The sequence below is a fragment of the Acipenser ruthenus genome, chromosome 16 (genome assembly GCF_902713425.1).
Source record: "Acipenser ruthenus chromosome 16, fAciRut3.2 maternal haplotype, whole genome shotgun sequence".
Taxonomy (NCBI): Eukaryota; Metazoa; Chordata; class Actinopteri; order Acipenseriformes; family Acipenseridae; genus Acipenser; species Acipenser ruthenus.
Window position 1 is genome coordinate 4,295,684 of NC_081204.1, and position 22,892 is coordinate 4,318,575.

At 35.4% G+C, this 22,892-nt stretch overlaps 1 protein-coding gene across 3 annotated transcripts in view; it reads right to left on the reverse strand.

The window, feature by feature from the left end:
* The window catches only part of LOC117412555 (ubiquitin-like modifier-activating enzyme ATG7), a 48,415-nt gene that overhangs the window by 7,377 nt on the left and 18,146 nt on the right, over positions 1-22,892 (reverse strand). For all 3 annotated transcript variants that reach the window (XM_034021020.3, XM_034021018.3, XM_058988479.1), the window contains 3 exons: positions 22,203-22,278; positions 19,447-19,527; positions 16,423-16,545 (listed from right to left, as the gene is read on the reverse strand). In XM_034021020.3, the coding sequence (XP_033876911.2) occupies positions 16,423-16,545; positions 19,447-19,527; positions 22,203-22,278 (280 nt within the window). The remainder of the gene's footprint in view (positions 1-16,422; positions 16,546-19,446; positions 19,528-22,202; positions 22,279-22,892) is intronic.

Sequence of the window (22,892 nt, forward strand, 5' to 3'; positions counted from 1 at the left end):
CAGTGTGACCTGTCATATTTTTACCACAGCCCTCGTCCTATGGGCATCCCCAGGAATACCTGTTAATACCAAGTTGTATTAGCCTTTAGATTTTTTTTTTTGGTGTAGTCCTCCCAAAACAGGCAGTGCAATGGCTTTCCAGACAGTAAGATATTAAGCCACTCCTTTTTCAAAACCCTTCCCATTTTCTTTTAGGGAGGCACTTTGTGTCCACGTTCACAATGGCAAATGTCAAGAGGAAATGAATGGGGTGGGGTTTAGAAAAAAAAGACATGACATCAACTTCCTGCCTAGACAGCATGCAAGTATAAAACTAACAGAGATGGTAGAAAAGGGCACTTAAAACACCCCCACAACTATTGCAGACATGATGTCTTGGTTGTAGTTATTTTGATCTTTAATAATCCCATCCCTCTCAAAAAACAAAAACAAACAACTGATGAAAGCGATCTATAGACCTGCTCCACCACACAGCTTTACACGCGTATAATCTTTTGAGCAGAAAAGACAGTAAGACTTATGTAGCCTGAATAACTCCACCTAAATGCCAATCTTTCCCTTCCCATTCCAACATTTGCAATTATTAATTTAATTATTAACAAAAAAACAAATGTTCCCTCAATTTGAATGCATTGAAACGGTCAGGTGTTAATTAGGTTCTGGATTTTATACAATGCATTTTTAGGTGTTTTATTTTTGTTGGGTAGGTGGTGGTCCAAAATATTATCTTTATAGCATTTTTGGATGGAAATCTGTATTGACCTTGTGTTGGTGCTTTAATGCTTGCTGTAATAAGCCAAATACCCGTAAAACCCTGTTTATGATCAATTTCTCAGTTTATACAGTTGCTCTCAAAAATATTAAACACCCTGCTCTTGAATGTGTGCTTTCAGTACATTCTAGCCATGAGAAGTTGTTGCAATTTGGTTCATTTACATTAATTAAGAAAAAGCAGCCAAGAAGTTAGCCCACTCAATGAGTGGCTTTTACTATCCACCCTACGTGGACAGGGTACAGCTAGCACTGTTAAACACATGCAAAACACAACCACAGCACTTCAAATTACAAACATCAATGTAATACAAAGGCTTACTTCAAAAAGTAATTTTTGGTAGTATAATTTTTCCATTTGCTAATTTTACCTGGGTATTTAGGCCTGTATTGTCTACTGTGGTTATATATACAGTATTATCTTTACTTTGTATCTATAGTTTAACTACTGACATATTAATTTGCTTGTATATATTCAGAAGTAACACAAATCAAGGTGAAAAATACTACACTACAAAAAAAAAAAATCAAGCCCTCAATATTAAGACTCCTTGCAGTGTTTTTTTTATTAATTCAAAACGAGGTAAGAAATTGCTTCTGAGCAGTCACACTGCTGTGTAACATCAATGTGCCAGTAGAGATCTTAAAATGGAACTATATATTTGGTCTTTTTTTAAACTCAAGATAAATCAACTCCAGATAAGATGCTGGTTCATATTCTCTATTGTTAAGTACACCCAGACGAAGTCAGGACACGAGCAGCGGAGCCCTACTCTCCCTTTGGTTCTTTCTGTTACGAACAATACCACAACATCCCAATCAGGGCTGTATAAACACAAGGAGAAGCTGCAAACAATTAGTTTTAAGCAGTGGCCAAAGAAAGCAAAACCTTTTAATGAAACAATATTATTGAATATTATTTTAGATTGTTTTGATATTTTAATAAAGCTGATAATGATTTAATTTATTATTATTTATTATTATTAATAATAATAATAATAATAATAATAATAATAATAATAATAATAATAATAATAATAATAATAATAATAAAAATAAAAATAAAAATAAAAACATGAAACAAACTGTGGGAATTTTTTTAATAAACACACACAACTAAAAGGCCAAGCAAGCCAATTATTTTACATCTGTTCTGATTAATCAATTATAGTTTTTGTTTAGCTTTTTGTCTTTTCAATAGTCGTGGTGTTTACAGCTGCACCACCGTGATACCTGATACCAAGGTGAGGACACGAAACGCATTTTCATTTCGAATTTCTGCCCAACTTCACCTTGTCCAGAACTATAGGTTTGTGTTTCTGATGACACTGAAGCACAGTTTCATACTTCACCCTGAGGCTTACAAATGTGCAGTACATGCATACTGCTGCATGACGGTTTTCACCCACTGCTTCTTAATGAATAGTGGTTGTCAAATCAGGTAAGAAGTGTGAACTGAGCATACAGAATGAAAAATATAACTGAGCAATAATAACTGCTCTGCCTGACAACAGGTGGCTCCTGAAAAACAGTGGAAAAGGAAAAAACACAGATTGTCCTCCACGAAGATCTGACATATCTAAGGAAAATAAATACGTACAAAGGTTGAACACTGAGAGAAAGAGTGGGCCAAACAACACAAGAGAAAAGGCGGGCTGCCATTACATTTGGAGCAGATTACTGTAAGGGTCAGGAAAGGTGCAGCCAAGCAAAAAATACAAAAAAAAAAAAAGGTTGCCTGCAAATGAAACTGTCTTTGAACGACAAGCAAAAACCAAAAACACTTTAAAACTGTTAAAATAGAAAAGATTCTAACATGGACAAAATCCCAGTTCTGAATTGTAATCTGCTTTCCAAACATTTTACTGATAACTTCTCATGAGTGAGACTCTACAGACCGTTTTCCTTATCACTGTGGGAAACAATGTGCATACGGCACTAATACACCATTTAAATATTAGTCTTTTTTGCTAAAATTAAAAAATGAAGCGTAGACTTTAGTGGACAGTAATCGACATAACAAAATCAACCCAACATTCTGTAGGCAGTTTAAAAAAAGAGGGGTCAAAGATTAGACAGCCATTGAAACTAAACTACTCCATGACTGTGTAAAATATGCTCATAGGAAATCACAACTATTTGCAGGACATCTGCTTTGTGTGTAAATAGAGAGGACTTCAGTCTCTACTTCTGCCAATCATGCATTTTTGAGGACTACCAAACTGAATGAGAGAATTAAAAAAGATACAAAGGCACAATAGCAAGGACTATAAAATAACTATTCCCACCCACTTTTCCACAATTCATCCGCTTGTATAAAAAATGTAAAAAATCAAGTTTAAGATTTCAACTGTTAATTGTTCTGAAAACACAGGCTTTGAACTCTGTTTAGCTGATAGTTGATTTTGTGAATACAGAAATTCTTTGTAGGGAGAACACCCATCAGCAAGTAATTACTATGTAACAAACATTTTGCCTTTGATGGAGACCACAACAAGTTGCTATTTAAAAGTAAACCCCAAATGCAACACACATTTGTGGTTCAGCTTATTTGACTGTCTAAACAACCCTTACATCAAGCCTTAAAGCTGCCTTGCAATTGCTAGTGTAAATGTTCAATCAAACTTGATCAAGCAAAAAAGAAATTGACACTGCCATGCCCTAAAATCTCTATAATTTTTACAGGCAAAACCATTAACAAAAACATAGTACATCTCCTAATATATTTACAGGCCAGCTCAGACTTACTATGTTTTTTAAAAGGTTCTGCAGAAATATCAAACTTAAATATTCGCTCTAAGACAATTTACTTTGTTATATTTGGCCTTTGGCTGCCTCAGGACACTACAGAGAAGTAAAGGGCTCTGGGAAATGCTGGAGAATAAACAAAAGAAAAATGTGCAACCTAACTATCTTCCAGTAAGATATTATACCTAATGAAATTTAATGTTATGTGATTTTGCCAATTGTTCAGTTAAAGATTGTCAGCCAAATTGTTTTGACCACAGGAGTGCTTGTTTAAGAGTTTAGGACATGGCACTGGTTTAGATTTTGGCAGCATCCCATTCCACATGGTTCCAAGATGTTTTCAGGATTCTAGACCGGAATTATACAGCTGGCTGATTTCACCTTATTTAAGCGGATCATCCGGTTTTGTACATGTGCACAGAGTAGGAATCTAATTATTAACCTCATAGCAGGTCAATATTGCTGTAAGGTCTTCCCAAGGAATGTCTGGACTACAGCCAAAATTCCAATTTGCAACCAGCTTGTTGTTAGAGAGCAGCATTATTAAACTGCTCTGCCTGACAGCAAGATTTACAAAATGAATGCAAATAAATCTGAGGATTCCTAATTGAAATGCACACTGATTTAATAAACCGTAGTCCAATGTAGTTGATGAATTACAAACAGTTATTCTATGGGGGACATTTTGGAGTGTAGACTTTGCTGTAGTTCTGAAGGAATTTGAGCATTTCAGTAATCAATGACAAATAGTCACTTATGCCTCCAGAACAAATTGCCCATCATGGCCTCCCCCCAATTGGTAGTTTTAGGGGCAAGAACTTCTGTTTCTTATTTTTTGTCCCAACCCTTTATAGTTGTATAACAACTAGTAGCGATCAGAATCCTTCTTTACTGGCTACATTGTTAGAAAGAACCACTGTAGATTTAAAGGTTATGTATTTATGGGTCACTTATTTAGGGCTAAAGGTTATTAATAGGGAATGTCCTGGTAGATAAGCATGGTTAGTGTTCAAATTTGGCCTTGAACTTTTTGGAACAAATCCAAATGTATAATGTCACCATTGTGCACATTTGAATAACCCTAACTTTAACAAGTAGAGATGATTCAAGTACAGATTGCAGTGCTCATTCAAAAGATTGCTGCAGGTGTGCTGTCAAAACAATAACCTCAAGTTGACCGCTAACAAAGACCAAAAAAAACAACCTCCCCCCCCCCCCCCGCATTGTATATGATTTTACTTTTTTTATTTTTACCTTACTTTATAAGAAATGTATTCTGCCACCAATATTTATATTGTAAACCCCGCCCTCCCTCTTGTGCCCACTTTTTATTATATTTTTTAATATATACAAACCCTTGAGAATTCATTGTTTTCTCAGCTTTTTCTTTCTATGTTTCTTCTTGTCGTGGGAAAGCTTTGCTTTGTTTTCATCATCCCCTTTCTTTACCCTGAGGGGTACTGTAATGGAGTGAGATCCACCGAGTTTAACATAGCAAACCCTGGTAACTTTGATGCTGCAAATCACAAGCTTGACCACTGGAGTTACTATAGTTACAACCGCAAAAGCTCTGTTTGTATGAGGGGAGGATGACTCGCATTGAAATACGATCAAGAATGAATTTTCTAGTATTGAATATTTGCAGTGTAAAACATCCAGCCTTACCTATTTCAGTAGCAGTGTGTTCTTGCTATGCAGTTTTTGTACAGTACAGATAGGGTGTCCAAGAAAAATACAGCTCTTAAAATAAATAACTTCTGCTTGAAAAACTATAAAAAGAATAATTGTATTACTGTTTAAGAAAAACTGTATTAATTACTGTAACTACTACTTAGTTTTTTCTTTTCTCATTTTTCTCAGTTCAGTCTTGAGAACTTCCAGATTGTTAGTTTCAATGCATGCTGTAGCTAGCAGCTTTTTGCAAAGCGCTTTTTGACCATCTTGATAACTTCAGGAGTCCCCTTCAGGTTTGTTTAGTCATCTAGCGTGTGTATGCTTGTGTATGTAAGTGGGTGCTAGAACACATCTGTTTTAGCATTTGCACCTGCATATTGCATATTTGGTTAACCAGGGAATAAATGGGGAAAAAATAACCTTGTAGAATCAGAACACTTAAAGGTGTATACATGTGGCTTATAAAAGGCTCAATCTGAGTCAGATTACTTTTGTACTTCAGACATTGATTCTGGTTGTGTACAAACAACTGTGCAGGTCACCACTTTCTCTGCAGTGTGCTGAACTGGTTCAGTTCCGATTGTAATTGGAAAAAAGTACTTTTTTGCAGGTATGTAGATCGACGTATACTTCAATTTAGAACACAATTTTGTAAATTCTTGTTGAGCCTTTCAAATGCTAGCACAGAACCTGAACAAACCTGATAAAAATGCAGTAGCAAAATGATCAACACTTTTTAGAGCTTAAATGTTTCAAAAGGTTAAACTCCCGAGTAATTTAAAATATTGACTGTCTTGTAGTTAAAGGTGGTTTCATGGTGGCTGCAACAGTGCCTAAATCTAATAGACAGTAAAGAAAGAAATAATACTGGCCACAGTCACTAGAGAGTCACTTTTACTTACATGCTTTCCTGCACCAACACCCTGTCCCAAAAGAGCTTGAAATTAACAAAGCCTTGATGCCTGATGAGTTGCTACCATGTGAGCCAATTAAAATAAATGAAGGGGAAGCTGGCTAAGGATTGCAGGAAGAACCCCGGATGTAATATTGGTAAACTGTTTGGAACGGATCTCAAGAGCTGGGTTCCCAAGCTTCGTACAAAACTCTCTTAAGCTCCTAAATTGTTTAGTTTGCTTTGGCCACAGGCTATGGACTATATAAAAAAAAAAAAAAAAAAAAACATCCCCATTAAACACAGGTTTAATGACTGACGGTAAGCTTGCCTGTGCCAACATAATAGATCATCAGCGATTTATTTGAGGCAAGTTAGGGCAGTGCTCTTCCAAACCACAGCACACTTTTATCAAACGCCACAGTGATGTTTTCTCTGTGTGCGTGCCGTTTTGATTTCATAACAGTAGCTTTCCAAAGGCCTTTTTATTGTCAGCCCCTGCTGTCAATATCTTTTAAAAGCAGCTTCATCCCAAGTTATTTTTTGGAAGGACAGACATCAAGACTATGCAACACATGGAGCTAATGGACCCTACACATAAAAATTTTATGACATAATAAATTATGCTGCAAAAATGAGACGAGCTTACACGCAGACAAAACACTTATGTTTTGTATATGTATTATTATTTAAAAATAAGAAAAGTAATGAAAATTACTTTTCAGCATTAGTCATTGCTCACTGAGGGTTTTTTCTATATACATGACAACACTTTGCCTTTTTAAATTGGACAAATTATGCTGAACTGATCTACTTTTAAGCAACACATACAATAGTACATAATGTTCTATGTCTTTTAGAGCAACTCAGTTTAAACCCCAGCCGGGCTTCAAAACATCTCATGGGAATGTGTAGATTGTTTAGGTCTCACCTGTGTTCACTTTGGGTCTGTAATTCTGGGAAGCGCTGTTATAAGTTCAGCAATGAAATTAAATCAGTAAAATGAGGGAATCAGGATACATTTCTGAACTACATACATTTCCTAAGGTTTTACTTTTCTCTTTATTTTCTCTAACTAGGGGTTCTGAAAATTAAAATACCACATCTCGTTGCTGGCTGGCAGTATTTCCCATCCTCTCCCACACCTAAGTAGAGCTAAAACCATAAACAGTTTTCTTTTTTCAAAAACAATTCTGGATAAATTCCCTCCAGAGTATGACACACACCACAATTTGGTTTTCTGAGGTGAAGATTAGACTAGATCACAAATGTACATCAGGCTCAAAAACATAAGCACATTGTTAAAACCATAAAAAAAAAATGTTATTTTGTTTTTAAAAAATCAATTTCGGGAAAAAAAACATAAAAATCCATTCACACATTTTTGTGGCGATTCGGTACTGCTGTGCGATATTTCTTTTTTATAGCTTCATCTTTGCACTAGTTCAAAGACTTAGACACAATGCATTATAATTGGCACTTCTGCAGGCTCAAACTGAATTAGAAGTGTGGTCTTTCAAAGACAGGATTATCACGTGCAAGCTGGGAGATGTGAAGAAGCTAATTTTGTAACAGATTTTCTTGTTGTTACTGCATTTTGTAAAGCGCTTTGTGATGGTGGTCCACTATAAAAGGCGCTATATAAAATAAAGATTGATTGATTGATTGATTGATTAAAAGCAGAAACAGGGTCTGGATGAGAATCATGAACATCACGACTCAGGGACGAATGTCTTACCAATCAACTAAAGACCAAGCTCTGCAGTTGTGGTTATGGCAGTGCTTGGGGGAAGGTAAAACACAGTACAGTTCAGACAGTTATATCATTGCAAACAACTCTTACATTGTCTCTTACATTGAAGGTGCTACAAGTATCATTGTGCTGTACTAAATATAAAATCTGTTACTCTGCACACACACTCTAATGTCGTTGACTACATTCATTTTGTTTATACCAAAAACTTCATAAAAAGCAGACCCCATGCAACTAGCATATACAAACGGCTTACAAAAATAAATTCACTTGAAAACATATGGTTGCGAGCACTGTGGTGCTTGACACAGACCCAAGATGATAAATCCCAACAATAACTATCCTGCAGCCGAAGCCAGCATAATAATACTTTTAAAAGTTTCTGAAGTTAACAAACACCTATTATAATGAATTGTGTTGGCTTGACTTTGCTGTTTATGTTCATAAACTATCAATGTGATGTTCATTATAAGAGACTTTCTTTATTATCAAAATATGATCTGGTTCTCCTGACTAACACTGGGTGACTAGAGAGAGACAGGGGACAGGCTACTTGGTGACAATACCAGTAGTAGTTCTGTAGCTCGAGGATACTAAAACTAATATTTAAATCTCAATCGGTTTCTTTAAATGCATTTAAAAGGTCTCAATGTATTTTCCAAATCTTATTAGAACGGATTTAAAAACCTTGGTGATTAAATACTACAGTACATCTGACAGTTAAACCAATGCAGCTGTACAGTAAATGAAAGGGGAGGTCCATTTATGGAATGGAAAATGAGATGCACAGGTAGGTGATGTAATTAATCAGAAAGCAGTCTCTTGCAACTCAAAGGTGCTTGTCTCCAGCCTCAAGGCTCTATTCTGGTTCCTGAAAAAAAAAGTCAAATCCTTCAAAGAAGTTGGCAGGTAGAAACTTGTTCCTTTTTTTAACTGTTTCTCTAATTTGTTTCAGAAGTCAACTGCAAGCAGATTTGTGGTGAAGGTTGTAATCATATACCAATCGTGGCTAACAAACCTTTAAACGGTCAGGATTTCTGGAAAAAAACAGTAATAAAGAAAAGAAAAGCTTTAATGAAGATAACTGGAGAGCAGCCAAGGACTTAAGGCAATGTACTTGAAAGCAGAGCATGGATTTGGTATGCCTAATCTATATTTTGGATCGACAAAGGCTTTTAATTTAGTTGGTTGAGTTTAAACAACAGGCTGTGTCTGCATTAATATTTTGACCAGATGTTAATACCATCACAGCCTGGTTTTCTTTAAGTAAATATTTTGATCCACCTCCTGCTTTAAGAAAATTCCTTGTTTTAATAATAGCATCATTTAAAAAACACAACTTCACCAACCAAAAATACATTTACTCAAGACAGAATGCATGTATGTATAAGGCTGTGTAAATTCTTCTTCAAAACAAGATTGCTTTGTTTTAGATTTCCTCCTTTACGTAGTATATATATTTTTTGTAAATAATGAGAGTGCACACATACACACACACACATATATATATTATATATATATATATATATTCTTTAGACTGGTCCATTTTTAACAGTTGGAGAAACAAATGATAATAGCGAAAGTTTGGAAGGCTCATGGAATAACAGTAGTCTATGATATACATATCAGACATAATCTATAATGAATTAAAAATGAGATGCCTTGTGATAGCAAATCTTCAATTAAACATTAAAGTGTTTGGCTAAGCAGTTTGAACATTGCCCCTCAGGCTCTGCCTGCAACCACCAAGTTTAATTGCAGCTCTGGCAAGAGACAGCACTGAAGACTCTGAATTCTCCAATAAACATGACGTAAATGTAATATACAAAAAATAATTCACATGCAAGTTAATAAATGAATATAAGAGAGCCAACTTGCACTGTCAGTTTACAAACCAAAACCAGCTAGACCAATTAACCCTTTTATGCATGGCATATTGAAAACAGTCGTTTTGGACACGTAATATTTTTAATTGAATTATTTTCATTGCTTTATATGGTGAAACAAGTGCATCCTCATATGAGGTCATCATGCATTTGCATCTTCCATACATCTGTCCCCATATGCCTGAAAGGGTCAAGATGTATTTTGTAGTGAACAGTAGTCTGAATGTACTGTAATATGATACGCCATGCATTCATTTAACACCCAGTGACTGAATGCTTGAATCTTTCATGGCGTCAAGCCACTCCTAGGGATCATGCTTGCTACTATAACAAGGTCATGAAGGCTCAGTGATACCTAAAGAGTGTAACCAGAGTGTGCCTATAGGAATAGCAGTCTCAAATGCATTATTTAGCGCTCAATAGTTAAAAAAAGATTCAACCCAAGAGACACCAGCGCACAGCTTTAAACATCGAGTTCTGGCTCTATATCAATGTCACCCCTCCTGAAATCTTCTGCATATTTGTTTACTTTCCGCAAATACAAACTTTACATTTAGTGTTATATGACCATGCTTCTATTTACTGGTTAAATCTCATTAGTTTGAACTTTGTAAGTTTTACACAATGATACACAGGTACTTTACAATGCTTCAATGGAGAATACACTAATAATGTAGCCTTTATGGATAGTCTATACTATTTTTGATCTTGATAACATATTTAATAAAGGTTTTCCCAGTATTCCCAGTCTGCAACTCATTCTACAATCTTCTTTGTGTACGAGGGGAACTCTGTTGTTGAAAAGGACAGTGACAAGGCTGCACGATCATTTATCATTGCTGCATTCTGTTTGTGAGGTCGATGCAGCCATACAGCTATCAAAGAATGAAAGCTGCATATAGCAACATAAGTTAATGTTAAACAAAAAGAGGCTATATTTATTGCTTGACTTGTGAACTATACTGTAGTGGGAATGATCGATTTCAGCTCCATGTTATTATATGGGTTTATTCAGCCAGGTTTAATATCTCACAAGACTATATGCCAACATGAAATTCTCTTAACACTACTTCTGGAAATAATGTGAACAGTCTGTTCTTGACGCCGTCACCAAAATGCTAAATCCTATCAACTGTGCCACCAATCCCCTTTAATTTACACATCACAGCCCACCAGAAGTGGTATGCAATAAGATGCGTTAGAAATTGATAGATTAATTTGCTACACTAACAATTATTAACTAATGGTTGTGGGGACCAGCACTTTTTGTCAAATGAAGCGCTTAAACTTGCAAAACTGAGACGCCATTTATCTAGAAAGCATTCAGAATGTAAAAAAAAAATAATTTAACAAAAGAAACGGGAACTTTGCCATCAGCAACTTTCAATGCGCAAAATGACAACATTCCTTGATGAACCGGTACTTTCTACATGTATTTATACATAAAAACATAAAAAATAGTTTTAAAATGCTGTTGTGAAAAACTGTGTTGAAAAAGGATGGGAAACCACTGATTTAGACCAACGTTTCAACTACAATTCTTTATCACTGTCTTTATATTATAACATATGGATTATTTAATATAAAGAGACAGCTCACAGAAATGATCAACTTTGATGAAAACAAAGATTTACAAAACAAGAAAGTGTTTTTGTGTTATTATAATATTTCCTGTTTGACTTCTATTCAGAAATGATGCTATTCACAGAGTTATATTTAAATTTTGACATTTTAGTTTTACTTGTTTGTTGACAGATGGGTTTTATTCTCCAACAAATTCATTAGCATACCGTGTCATTGGTACCCTTGTCCCAGGCCCATGGCTCAGACAGTCTCCCGCACAGTGCATGCATTTACTGAAAACATCAATAGCATTGTTTCAGAAAATATCACATTTACAAGTGCCTTTTATTAGCTCAGTTTTTGGCAACAGAGCAAATGCATAAACAAGGAAATATACAAAACAAATCTGTTTAAATGAAAAAATGCTGCAAGAAGAAAAACTGTACATTAGTGGTGTGGCTTCAGAAGATTAAACATATCTGAACTAGCTTTTCTCTTTTGGGCATGCCCTTTATATAAAAAAAAATTTAAAAAAAGATTACCCTTTAAATTGGCTTACTGTAAAAACAATTATACAAAAACATATTCACAATAAATGACTATCTCTGTAAACTGCATATTGAATGAGATATAGGTTGAAAAAAAGTTAAGAGCAAAACATGTCATTTTATCATTAAGCAACATATCATTATTTCTTGTTGATGTTTGTCTGTACTTCTTCATCTAGCATGATTGGTTGATTCTTAATAGTAACAGATTTTCAAGGGTGAGCATTTAATCTATATTTTCATATTATACAGATTAAAACATATCCTTTAAGTCTTTTTTTTTTTTAACTTATTCAAACCTTGGACTAGTGTGCATACAGCAGGCACATGTTGTTTACATCAACAATGATTCTTCACCAAGCTGGTAAAAAAAAAAAAATAGTAAAAAAAGTATTAATAGTATGCTTATCCCCAATACAGAACTGTATTTTAATAATTCACAAACCTTTAACCGAGAGATCAAGGAAAGGCAGAATAAAAAAAAAGGGTTCATACCCCATTAAAACCCAAGACTACATTGAAAAGGGACTATACAATATTACATCACAACTTTGTATCAAGCAATATGAATGCATGTGGGGGCAGAATCGCTAATGGTGTGTGGAGAGAATATAATTTCTGACTGTCGGAGGACCCATCATGACATTGGAAAAAAAGAAACCACACTTTACTGCATAAGCCTGAACTCTGCATGTTCAAACAACACACTTCTTCTATATGCAGTCATTTTTAAGCTTGCCAGTGTCTGACAATTCTTACACCGATTTCTCATCCAGGAATACAGCTATACATATGACTGGGACTGTGAAATCACATGGAGAATATGATATTAAACAGATTTTGAGGTCTGGATAAACATGTTTGGTTTTCTTCATTATCCCCCACCCCTCTCCCAGAGCTGAACCTTCACCATACTTTAAAAAGTGCAAGATTCTTTTTTGTGTAGTTGCCAGTGGGACTGCATGACAGAATTATAACCATCATGATTCTATAGGACAATAAAACTGGAAAACACATACGGTAGTAAAAAAATGTGGTACAATTCATATCCAAATTATACTCTTGAGATTTTATAGTGGTCAGGAAACATTGCGAAAAGTTTCAGTTTATTGTTTTTTTGGGAAGGCCCCACCAGCTTTGCCGATTAAAGTTCTTAGTGTATTATTTTCTGTCAAGCAGGGTACACCAAGTCGAATTACACACAGGTCACACATGGCATCTCTGAGGAGGAGAAACAGTGTGTGATTTTCGTGTACAGCTACATCTGGTTATAATTTTTGCTAGTAGCAACCAACTTGTGTTTTTTACACAACAAAATAATCTACGGGGGCCCATTTCGCCTGCGATTGTAAATTAGATATCAAACATGCGTTACACGTTCCCCAGTGCGGATTACAAAAGCAACTTTATCAACAGCTCATGTTGTCCAATTTCCTCCACTGGAGTTTATGAATCACAAAATCCATATTAAAAAACAAAACGCTTAGTTTAGTTTGATATTTGCATTGTATTTCATGAATTATCTCACTTCTAACTGGGCTCAGCCAAGGTTGATATTAAAGAGCAAGTAGTGGGGTTCCCAAAAATATAATGTTATACGTCCCCACGTGTTGCTACAACTGTTTAACTGACGTATCTGGAATTTTTCTTTTTATTGTTAACATCCTGACAACTTTTTACACTTCTAACTTTAAAGTCTGTTTCAAAGTTCTGTTCAAAATGGCCGCTCTAGTGCACTAAGGTTTGAGACGTGTCCTCTAATTTAAACAGTTGTAGCAACACGTGGGGATGTGTAACGCTGTATTTTTCAGAAACGCCGCTGCTTACTCTTTAACTGGTGTTTATGTTTCAAATATAAACCTTGTGCTTAAAAGTGAACAGAAATAGGACTTGAGCATGGCTGAGGGAAAACTGGGAATATTTAGACAAACAACACAAACCCACTAACTCCACTAAAGCTCAGCTGGATATTTTCAATGTTGTTTATCCTTCTGAAGCTTTTACTAGGACTTGCAGCAAGTCCTGCGGAACTGATAATAGATGTGTGGATTACAGTCCTGGGTTTGATCCATCTAGTTAATTTACAAACACCTGTTTTCAAAGGAAGATCAGAAAGTTGCAATTAGACCTAGGCTTACTGACCTGTTTTTCATGCCCATTACTTAGTGTTACAGAACACCCTGCAAATTCTACAAGAAACACATTATGTTCCCTTTGCTGTGTTCTCCATAGCCGAGAATTATTCTCAAAGAAAGAACACATATGTAACATACTCAAATGAAATCAAAGTGGTTACCTACAAATGTTTATTGTAAAGGAAGCTTTGAAAGGGAAATCCATTAAATACTAAAATGAGTCATGCAACCAAGTCAATAGACAGTATTTATCCTGACAAACAGCCCACACAGCCCACATACAAGGAGGTGCTGTGTAGGCTATGACAGACTTCCTCTTGAGTGGGATAAAATATGGTTTCCTATGAGAATGCTCACACTACAGAATTAGAGCTAAAATGCATAATCGGGAGAGACAGCGAATTTTGGAAACCATGTCCTACTGATTGCTCATCACCAGTGTGGTTGTACTGCTATAAAATTAACCTGATTTGTTCTTTGTTTTGGTTTAGGTATTTTTGATATGATATCAAGAGGAAATCCTTGCCTAACCCATAATCCAAGACACAGTGATTAAACAAGGCAAAAGTAGTACCGCAAAGACTTAGAGAAACAAAAATCGATAAAAGCAATGTTTTTAAAACATTTTTGGTATTGCGTTTATTGTGTTTTTTTCTTGATATTTCAGTCGAGTGCATTTTAAGACACCTGGGTTTCAGATCTTGTTTCGGTATGTTATTGAAATTACCAGATGGCAGGAGTTTGAACAAGCCCCCTTCTAAGCCTGCTCTGAACTGATCACAGCATGAATAAATCACACCTGTGCAGACTTTCTAATAGGAGTTGTTCACGTAGCTATCAGTGAAGAACACTGCATTTAACATGGAACTCCTGGCTCCTGATCATTTAAATAATACACTTAATTGAAGGCAGTTCACTGGTCATTCATTTCTTCTATAGCAGATATTTTGGTTATTTCTTTATTGAAGAATAATGTGCTAACACTTGTAATGGTAGTAAAAAATGTGCATTGCGTTGGTTAGCACTCCTTTAAAATAAAATATAATATATTAGGGCCATATTAAGAATGTGTACTATTTAACCACTAGATGGCACTACATTTCCAGATCAAGGGATTATATAATCTAGTTCACAGTAGAGTTCCGAACATGATGTTATGAAATACTTATTTTCAGCATTCTTCTTTCACTTTTTGTTGCTACATTTTTTAAAGAACAATAGCTCCGTGCATCCCTATAGTATCCTATAGGTCCTATAGTATAGGAGGACTGAATCCCACAAGTTTCTAGGAATTGCTGCCATTGCTACTGAAAACAAAATGCTGATGTGGGAGTTTCCCACAGCTTCCAATGGCCCCTGAAGGCATATTTGTCATTTGAGCCCCTGGATGAAACTGTACTGTATACCGAGCTCCAACTGTTGTCAGAAAACATAAAATGTTCCACAGGAATCAAATAAAACCCAGATGTGCGCTGCACAAGCAAACTATTAAAACTGCTTCATATCTGCTTGCTGGAAAAAAAAAATTGTATTTTACTGTAAATGTTGTTTGGACTATTATTATTTGTCTTCTCATACCTTCATAATACTGCAATTGTATTTTCATAATGTCCTGGTATTTCAGCTGATCAATCATACTACAATTCTATGCATCGCTAACTCAACACGACCAGCGTCTGATGTTTAGTTAAATATGAGTGCATGCTATCTAATATAAACACAGATTACTCATTTAGAAAGACCTGCATTTTGGAGACATCTTATCAGCTTAGTGAGTGTGCTCTTGTATTGCCCTGGCTTCAGTAAGTTCAGAGATCAAATCCCTGCCCTGCTGATGAGTCTGGGGTTAGTGTTTCAAAAACAAAACTCCCCTATCATTTCAAACCTTAAATGCATAGGGTTTTAAAAAAAAAAAAATTACATTCATTGTCTAATTCCTGTTTCAAACAATGTTAAGACTATAAGCTTCATGGCATTGCATTGGGGGTGTAAGTATGTAGCTATGCCAGCATACAATTACAAGCCCCGTTGAGGAGATGCATTTACCAGAGCCTGGTTGAGGAGATGCATTTACAAGCTCTGGTTGAGGAGATGTCAACTTTGGAGGACAATGGACTATAAGGTTCAATAATTAAAACTGTTCAATAAATCGCGGAAAGGGTTTTTTAAAAATAGAAATTACAGCTAATACTGTGCCTGAATAAATGTCAGTTTGGAGTAACCCTGCAAAAATAAGCACGGATCCGAGGACTCATTCTTAAAGTTTTCTTTAAAGTTCTACTTGCCCCAATTTTTCATATAGTGTTTATCTCTTGGCCAATAGATGTATTGTATTCATGCTTCACTTTGGTTAGATCTTTGTAGATAATGTTCAATATGTGATTTATCCAAACAGTGTATCAAAAGATGCCATAACAGCAAGAGTCGATTGGTCAGTTTTATGGTCTCCTACCTCTGCTGCTTGAGTCTCCTGGTGAAGCAGCGTCAGCCCGGTCAGGTCCTCCAAAAAGGAATGTGAAGAGTTAAACACGTTTGCCAGGAACTGGAACCCTTCTCTTTCATAATGATCAAGAACCTGTGAGAACAACAACAACAAACTCACAACTGTCCATATCACAAATACTAGGACTATGTACATGTGGATGCATTGGACTCCATTTTTATTTCACACCCTGTGTTCAATAAAGAATATTTCTTTTTACTGTACAAGCTTATTTTTTTGGATGAATCGGGTGTTTTGCAAAATGTGCCAACATAAGACACTGGAAGTCTCTGTTTACATACACTGTAGATAAGGCATAAGCAACTACAGTCTGAGCATATCCACACACAGAGCTCTGGCAATGAGCCAGAGTGTTTGCTGACTCCCTAATATACAATCTGGCACCTTTCTACTGTGGAACAATTCACTAAACATGGTTAACAGCAGTCCCATTCCTAAACTACTGGAGAGACTCACAATAAATTTAGTGATAGTTTTACAGAGATAGTTCCTAGACCTGAAAATTTGTTTTTGGTGGTGGGGTGAGGGAAGGAGAGACAAACGGGTGCCAAACCTAGCTAGGGTAATTGTTTGCTTATACTGTCATAGTATTTATTTATTTATTTATTTACCTTTTTCAAACAAACCACATATTGACTGTAGTGAAAAAAATGGAATGGAAAGTGCAAATTGGAACATTTACAGGATTTAATTTTTGTTTCCCCAACGCGAGATCCCATGATTCCAAGCTTTGTCTGATGTAGCTCATAAAGCCTTAGCAACCATGTGACACAGAGGACATACATCTGTTTTGCATTTACCACTTTCAGCTAAATGTGGTACGCCCTACGTTTTTTCAAAACTGCCTCACTGCCATAATAGCGTGGTGTAACTAGATAGGCTTTTCCCAGAAAAGATCACATTTTCATAGCTCTAAATGTCTTTCTTTGAAACTACTTTATCATCTAGTTTTGTATTTATACTGGACCTTTACAAAAGCAATTCAGACATTCACTTGAAATGTGAATAATCATTAACAAAAACAACATATATTCATGCACAATATACATGCCTGAGTTAGAGGCTATGGGGTAATGGTAACTATTCTAAAACAGGCAATACTGTTAGGATTATATTATCAATCTCATTTTAATAAACTTTTCACATGGTATCCCATTAAACATCAGCAGGACTAAAGTAGACTTAAGGAGTGGAAATATTTAGCTCATTAAAATTGACTCCAGCGAGTCTGCACTGTCAATCTAACATGACAAGGGTGATATATAACAGAATATAAAATATCAGTTCTAAACACATAGAATATATTTGTAAAATGATTACAGCTGTACTTTTTAAGCAGCAATCCAAAGAGTTCAAATAATGAAGATTGACACTTCCCTGAGATTAAATGCAACTCTAACTAAATTAATAAACATCCCCTTAAACTGTAAGGAACTATCAGCAATAAACATCACTCTAAGTATGGTAGTAACTTTATAACAGGATCACATTGTAATCAATCTTGACAGGAGCAGACAAGCTGAAATAAAACAAGTCAATTTACATTAACGCAGGAGAAGCAATATGCATTTCAGGACTACTTTATGCAGTACAGTACTAATTTATTTATAAAAAAAAAAAATATGTTGCATTAGTAGAGTTTATATATGCCAACAGAAATTGTAGCAAGAACCCTCCCCCTCCCCCTTTATTAAGCACATAATCAGGGAGTTCAGAACGAGAAGATTAGAAATGGCCTTGCTGTATAAACAATTTTTAAGTAGGAGCCAAAAAAAAAAAAAAAAAAGGTGAATTATAGAAAAGAGTTTCCACTCAGGTGGCATGATGTACGTGTGGTGAGGAGATGATCAAGGAAGAGTGTGTTCTGCTCAAGAGCATTAAACCCATATTCTGGGGCTCGTTAGTTTTTCAGCCATCCTCGTTTGTGGAACAATTACAGTACAGTGTCACAGTTCACTGAACCGCAGTTTGAAAAGACATGTGCAGACGACACTGACTGACTGACTGGGCTAAACAAATGATTCACGACACATAAACCTTTCAGCAGGACTATGCCTCTGGCAGTCAAGATATTAAATACGGAGGTTAATTACTTACATGTGACAGTGACATCAAGCGTGTCATGATGAAGTCCATATGGCCTTTTACACAAATGTATGTTTTCCAAAGTAAATATGATCCCAATGATCTGTGTACTGTACAGCCAAATGTTTTGCATCACCCTACAGAATTAACTTTGCTTCATGAATAGAATGAAAGCTGCTGAACAGTGTTATCGTTAATATATTGAATTACATACCGCTTTGTAGTTTTCCATATACTTAACAAAAAACTGACAAATTGAAAAATGTGAAGTTTCAAAATCTAGCATGAAATACTGTACTGCTATTATGACTTCCGGTAGACTTTTGCAATATAATCCTTTTGCATACACAGTGTTAAATAAATTAAATCTAAATTATGTTCATATATATTTTTTTAAAAATGATGTCTCAATCCTAAAATTCTAGGTGAAACATTTGGCCATAGCTGCAGATCAGGTGCAGTATGCAGTCTCCACAAGGAGTACATCTTCAGAAATGTTGACCAGTTTGTTTGATTTTCAAACAAAAAAAACAAACAGTAAAACACCAAACGAAAGAGTCTGAGAAGTGTCCTTGAACCAACAAAAAACCCCTCAAACCTGTGCCCTTTGGCACAAATTCTAGAGAAAATTTAAGACACACAGAAAATGAAGTAATATTTAGAAATCTATTTAAAAGATTCATTATTCAAGTCCTAAGGCTATCCAGGCTCAGCATGTCTATTTGGTTGGTCAGTGTGGCATCACTTTTATTGTCATAGAAAAAAAAACTTTTTAAAAAATATTAAAATCAGCAAAGCACAAAAATTACTTTCGATATCTATAGTTTTATTTCTCAAAGGATTCTGGTATTAAAACTCAAATCAAAAGCAGCAGCAAAATCAACTTACTATTGGTGAGCAAGCTGTGCATTTGTCAAAAGCCAAACTTGCAGGGAGCACGTTGTCAAATCGTGACAAAAATCCTCGGATCTGTAAAAGAAAAAATTAAGAAATACATAACAATACTTTAACCCTGTAACCAATTGCTTTCTACCAACCCATTATTGAGCTTTGTTACTTAAAGTCGTGCTAGATTCTAGCACCACCTGGTGTTCATTCTTCATCATTTGTATTCACTCTAGCTGTTTTTTTTATTTACTATAGCACTAGATTGAACAACTATAGCAGAATTGAATAGCTTTTCAGAATCAGGTTTTGTGATTAACTTCTTGCAGGGAATTTAAATATTATGAGGGATCATCTGACCATGTCATTGGAAAAAAAGCTAAATATTATGGCCGTGTGTCGCTGTGAAGCTAGTGGAAAGGCACAATTTTTCTAAAAGAAATTCAACAATTTTAACAGTATAAGAAACTGCTCTGCTCCTATTTGAATTGTTCTTTTCTCATATTATACTGTTAAAACCATTGTATATCTTTTAAAATAAATAGTATTTGCATCTGCTTCAAGATATGGTCCATCACGTTCTGTAGTACTCAAAATAACCTTAGTACTAGACACATTTTCAAACACAATGTATTTAGTACTACTATATATGTTAATTTAATGTTTCAAGTTATGGTTAATCATTAAAATGATTAATCCTTTCTGGTGTTTTATATAATGGTTATGTTTAATTATCTAAATGGTGGCAGTATTGCGTATATGTTGGTATTTAGATCAATAGAACAGTTAGTTCCTTTAGGTAGAGTAATTATTATTATTATTTAATTAAAATAAACAAATTACATCTTTGTAAGCATAGCTACAGTTTTAAAAGCTAGTATCAGTACAAACAAATGCATTACAGACTTTTGGGCTCATCTTTACATATCAAAGTGGTAGCCAAGTGTTTTCATACTGCAAAACTTGAGATGTTTTTGTGATATTTCGCCCATGATACTGAAATAGCAGTATCCTGTGTCATATTTCAATACTGGCTTCTGAACAGTGCACATACAGATGCCAGAATTTCAAGAAAGTGATCTCTCAGCTATGGAGCAGGTTTAAGTAAGCTAATGCTGATTGGCTATGATAGTTTTAATAAAAACAGGAACCAACATACAATGTGGCCAAGGATATATAGATGCCCACAGATCACAGCCCTGGCACTAAGTAGACCACTCAGGAACAAGGTGTGTCTTGTAATTCAAATTGACAGCAATGCACCCCTCGACACCTCATACCTGAGCTAATTAAACCCTTTAATATCTACAGACAGGTGTTAACGTTGAATGCTTTTTTTCTTGTTCTTAAAGTTATAACAAAATTAACTAGCAAGCATTTTGTGGTTAAAGGATGTACAAAAAAACCCCCAAAAAACACCTTTAATCTTGTTTGACAGTATGTCCCACATCCACTTTCCATTTGTATGTATATGGCTGCAGCATTATGTTGTTCCTTAGAGCTGACACAAGTAATGATTAATCAATCTAAAACCATCCAGGTTAACGTTCAAGTAGGGCCTAGGAAATATGATCTACGGTGGGTGTTTGGCAGTCCTTGGTACAGCAGATACATGTCATCTCAAAGCTTTGTTGAACAGTACAAGTTGATACCACAAGGTGGCAGTGTCGCCTTATGTTAAAAGTCTCATTCCATCTTCATCACTTTTTTACCTCCAGTTTAGATCAGTGAAGTGCTCACACACCCTTAAAGCAATAAAAGGCAGCCCTGCTAAACATATAAATGTATGTCATTTTAAACGTATCTTTAAAGAACTGATCCATTTTGTATACATCACCTCTACACTTCATTTGTTTTTATTGTAGATGCTAAATAATTTGATTCAGAATAATCTCATCATTATAATAAATTACCACTTTACCCTTCAAATTCACACTATTTTTAAATTGCTATTACAGGAAAAAAAGTGTCACACTCTCACGGTTTTGAACACACAGTATTATCCAGGATTTAATTCTGCTGAAAACAGATGACGGTGATGCATTAACCAAAAATGGTAATACAATGTGACAAACTCCCCTCATATTCATCCAAATCACAGTTTCTCTGGAAGAAATGAAGTATGATACTGACGGCTGTGCAACATAGTTTTTCTTTTCTGCAATTCATGAAGCTGTCATGTCTGTTTTTCTTGACATCTGGGGCTGAAAGTCATACTGTCAGTACATGCTTGCAGTCTAATGCAGTTATAATATATGCAAAGATTTGTATACAGAAACCTATTTTTTCAGTGGACAGCATAGCTTATAAATGCTGGTTAAAGGTGTAATTTAAAGCCCTGACCTTTCCATTAGCACATCTGTGTATACATTACGGCAGAAATCTTAAAAATTACTAACACTTGTATATTTGCACCATTTACAGTTCTATTAACAATTATTATGGGCAGCTCCAACTATTAAAACTCAAACTAGGTTCATAGTTTAGCATGATTTACATTGCTACACTAGATTTTCAAATAGCATAAATAAGCCAAAGACTGCTCAAGCTGGACTTAACAGTATGCATTTTACTTTTGTTGGGTTGTTGGGCATCAATTAAAATCAATAGATTCAATCTCCCTGGCAAAACTAAGTAATGTAGACAAATAGATAGGTAGCGTGCAAGTGTACAGAGAATTTGTTGAATTGTTTTCAATTTTGTAAGTCGCAGTACCGCAGCTGAGCTGAAGGCTCTTGCTGTATTTCCAGTACACTAACCTGATGAGGAACAAGCCCCAGAGAGGTTGGAGGTTCATTCATTCTGTCATCACTGCTGCTGGCTACTGCATAACCTCTGTAAATAAGGAAACATTGGGGTTGGTTTAGACAACATTTACTAAGAATGTCATTCTGTTTCAGCTTCAGTGTTTATTTCCAAGTTGCTAAATGCAGAATCTGAACACTCAACTGTATTTAAGTACTTGCTTTCTCTAAACTGGTAAGAAGTTGGCGTTTTAGGCTGCTCAGAATGTGTGCCCCATTTAGAATGAATTCTGCATTTTGTTTCTCAAGCCATTCCATAATCATGCAGTGCTGCATTATGGTCTTGAATTCATTCAAGCAATGCTGGGTGACTGACCCTGATGCTACAGCATGTCAAAGGAAGAATAAATAGACGGGCTAGTGAACCAAAGCTCTTTAAAGTTTCCTCAGCATTTTAATCCATGCAAAAACTGCATTACTTGAAACCTATCAGATGCACTCAATCTATCTATTACATTACATCTAATAGGCACATGTATGTGTAGTGCATAATGCCTAGTCAGGAGTAATGGCAAAAATACCACAATGTGGTTTAAGTACTGTTACAGAAATACAGTTTTTCAGTTGGCTTAATCGTCGAAGAGCAGTATGAAGTGACTGGCCAAAGACTACATTTAGGCTTACTGAGCTTGCATTACCAGTTCA